This window comes from Oratosquilla oratoria, unplaced genomic scaffold (genome assembly GCF_046742065.1).
Source record: "Oratosquilla oratoria isolate Oo_2021 unplaced genomic scaffold, ASM4674206v1 SCAFFOLD56, whole genome shotgun sequence".
Taxonomy (NCBI): Eukaryota; Metazoa; Arthropoda; class Malacostraca; order Stomatopoda; family Squillidae; genus Oratosquilla; species Oratosquilla oratoria.
In genome coordinates this window covers 969,209-971,015 of record NW_027467720.1, presented here as the reverse complement: position 1 = coordinate 971,015, position 1,807 = coordinate 969,209, and the positions used below count along the sequence as shown (strand labels likewise).

The 1,807-nt window shown below is 38.8% G+C and overlaps 1 protein-coding gene across 1 annotated transcript; it reads right to left on the bottom strand.

Annotated features, from left to right (window-relative positions):
- Nucleotides 1-201: 201 nt before the first annotated feature.
- On the bottom strand, nt 202-1,270 carry LOC143023731 (uncharacterized). Its single transcript, XM_076182331.1, has 2 exons — nt 1,249-1,270; nt 202-905 (listed from the first exon to the last, which is right to left on the bottom strand). The coding sequence occupies exons 1-2, from the start codon at nt 1,268-1,270 to the stop codon at nt 202-204; spliced, it is 726 nt and encodes a 241-aa protein (XP_076038446.1).
- Between the last annotated feature and the right edge of the window lie 537 nt (nt 1,271-1,807).

Sequence of the window (1,807 nt, the reverse complement as noted above, 5' to 3'; positions counted from 1 at the left end):
TAACTAGTACGTCGTCTACGTAGCGAAAACAGGATGCTCCTCTTCCCATGATACGCATGTATTTATCTACTTCAAATGTTTCCATGTAAAGGTTTGCCATAATGGCACTAAGAGGAGATCCCATAGCTAAGCCTCGGACTTGTACATACTCTTGGTTGTTAAAAGTGAAGCAGTTGAATGTTACATATAATGAAATTAATTTCACAAAGTCTGATTTTTTAACCAGTAAATCACTGTCACTTGATTTAGCACCTTCGCTACTGCTTTCATTGCCCCTTCAATCTCTACGTTGGTGAACAGAGCTTTTACGTCATAACTGGCCATCTTCTTTTTGTTTAAATCTAAGTGCTTTAATCTGTTGATTAAATCAGTGGAGTTTTGTAAATGTGCGCTGCTGATTGTGCCTATTGCTGCAGATAACGGTTTCGCAAGATGTTTTGCGAGTCGATGAGGTGCACTTCCTTTTCCTGAGGTAATGGGTCTCATCGGGATTCCTGGCTTGTGTACTTTGGGAATCCCTCTCATCCTTGGTGTTCTTGGGGCTTCTTCGAGTAGGCCTAGTAGTTTTTCTCTTCTAGCTGAGCTGGACAAAATCTTTCTTGCTTCTTTCTTGAATTCCTCCGCTTTCCTACTTGCGTTACCTATTTCTACATTCTTGTACGTATTTCTGTCATCTAGAAGCTCCTGCATTTTTTCATTGTAGTCTGTTTTCTTCATAATCACTATTCCACCACCCTTGTCTGTTTGTGTTATGACAAGGTCCGTGTGTTTTTGTAATCTTATTAACGCCTCTCTAAATCTTCTGAGTATACCGCATTCTCCTTCCGCTAGCGCTTGGTAGCATGCAACTATTCCTTGCTTGAAGCCTTTGTCGACGTCCTTTTTGTTCCATCGGTAATTCTTGACTAAAAATTTATTGAAATTAAAGTTAGGAATACTATCGAAGCTCCATATATCAACACTTTTAGTTCAACCCATCATAGAGAAGGATTTGTAAACTTAGCACACGTAGCAGCAAGATTGATCATCAAGGGGGCACATACAGCGAATTCTATCCCAAGGCGACCTGTGAGATGACCCGCTTAGTATTTAAACAATGTATCTCAATTTACCTATACCATTATCTCTCTGAAGAAGACTCTGTCGAAACGTTAGAGAATAAAATACTTCTGCTCCTTCCTGGACTTTACCTACACCACTCTTTCCATATATTTATATATGCACATGTACATATACATACATACTTACATTGAGCCACATCGATACACATCACGTGTTTATGGATGCGGTGGGGGCACTTTGAAGAGCACTGGATTTAAAGCAAAGCAAACAAATAAATAAAAAATATCCAATAACCTTTCGCCCCACCGTACTCTAGTACTGCTTATCAACTGTGATGACCTATATACTTGTACTTACGCCTATATACGCAAGAGTCCAGTATACCTAAATTAATCCTAGGCTAGTGTTAATGCCTAATTTTTTAACCTGAGTGAGCGTAAACAATGTCTCGGACTTCCATGCCTCTCATGATTCTGTAAAAGGTCAATACATCTCCGCTTTCTCTTCTTTGTTCCAGTGTTGGTAGTACCAGTTTAGCCAATCTTTGTTCGTATGTCAATTTTGAAAGTGAGGGAGCCATCTTTGTCGTTACTCGCTGGATTCTTTCTAATTTCCATATATTCTTTTTTGTACTCTGTGTCCATAGTGTCGCAGCGTACTCCAATCTTGGTCTTATCAGTGACAAATATACATATATATTTTTTTACCATTACTTCATCCAAGTAATTAAAACCCACCTTTATTT

Bases quoted from the DNA above. Each gene is read 5' to 3' on its own strand.
- LOC143023731 (XM_076182331.1), bottom strand. From the start codon at position 1,270: ATGTGTATCGATGTGGCTCAAT. The intron at 906-1,248 runs GTAAGTATGTAT...ATAAATTTTTAG, and splicing joins GTGTATCGATGTGGCTCAAT to TCAAGAATTACCGATGGAAC.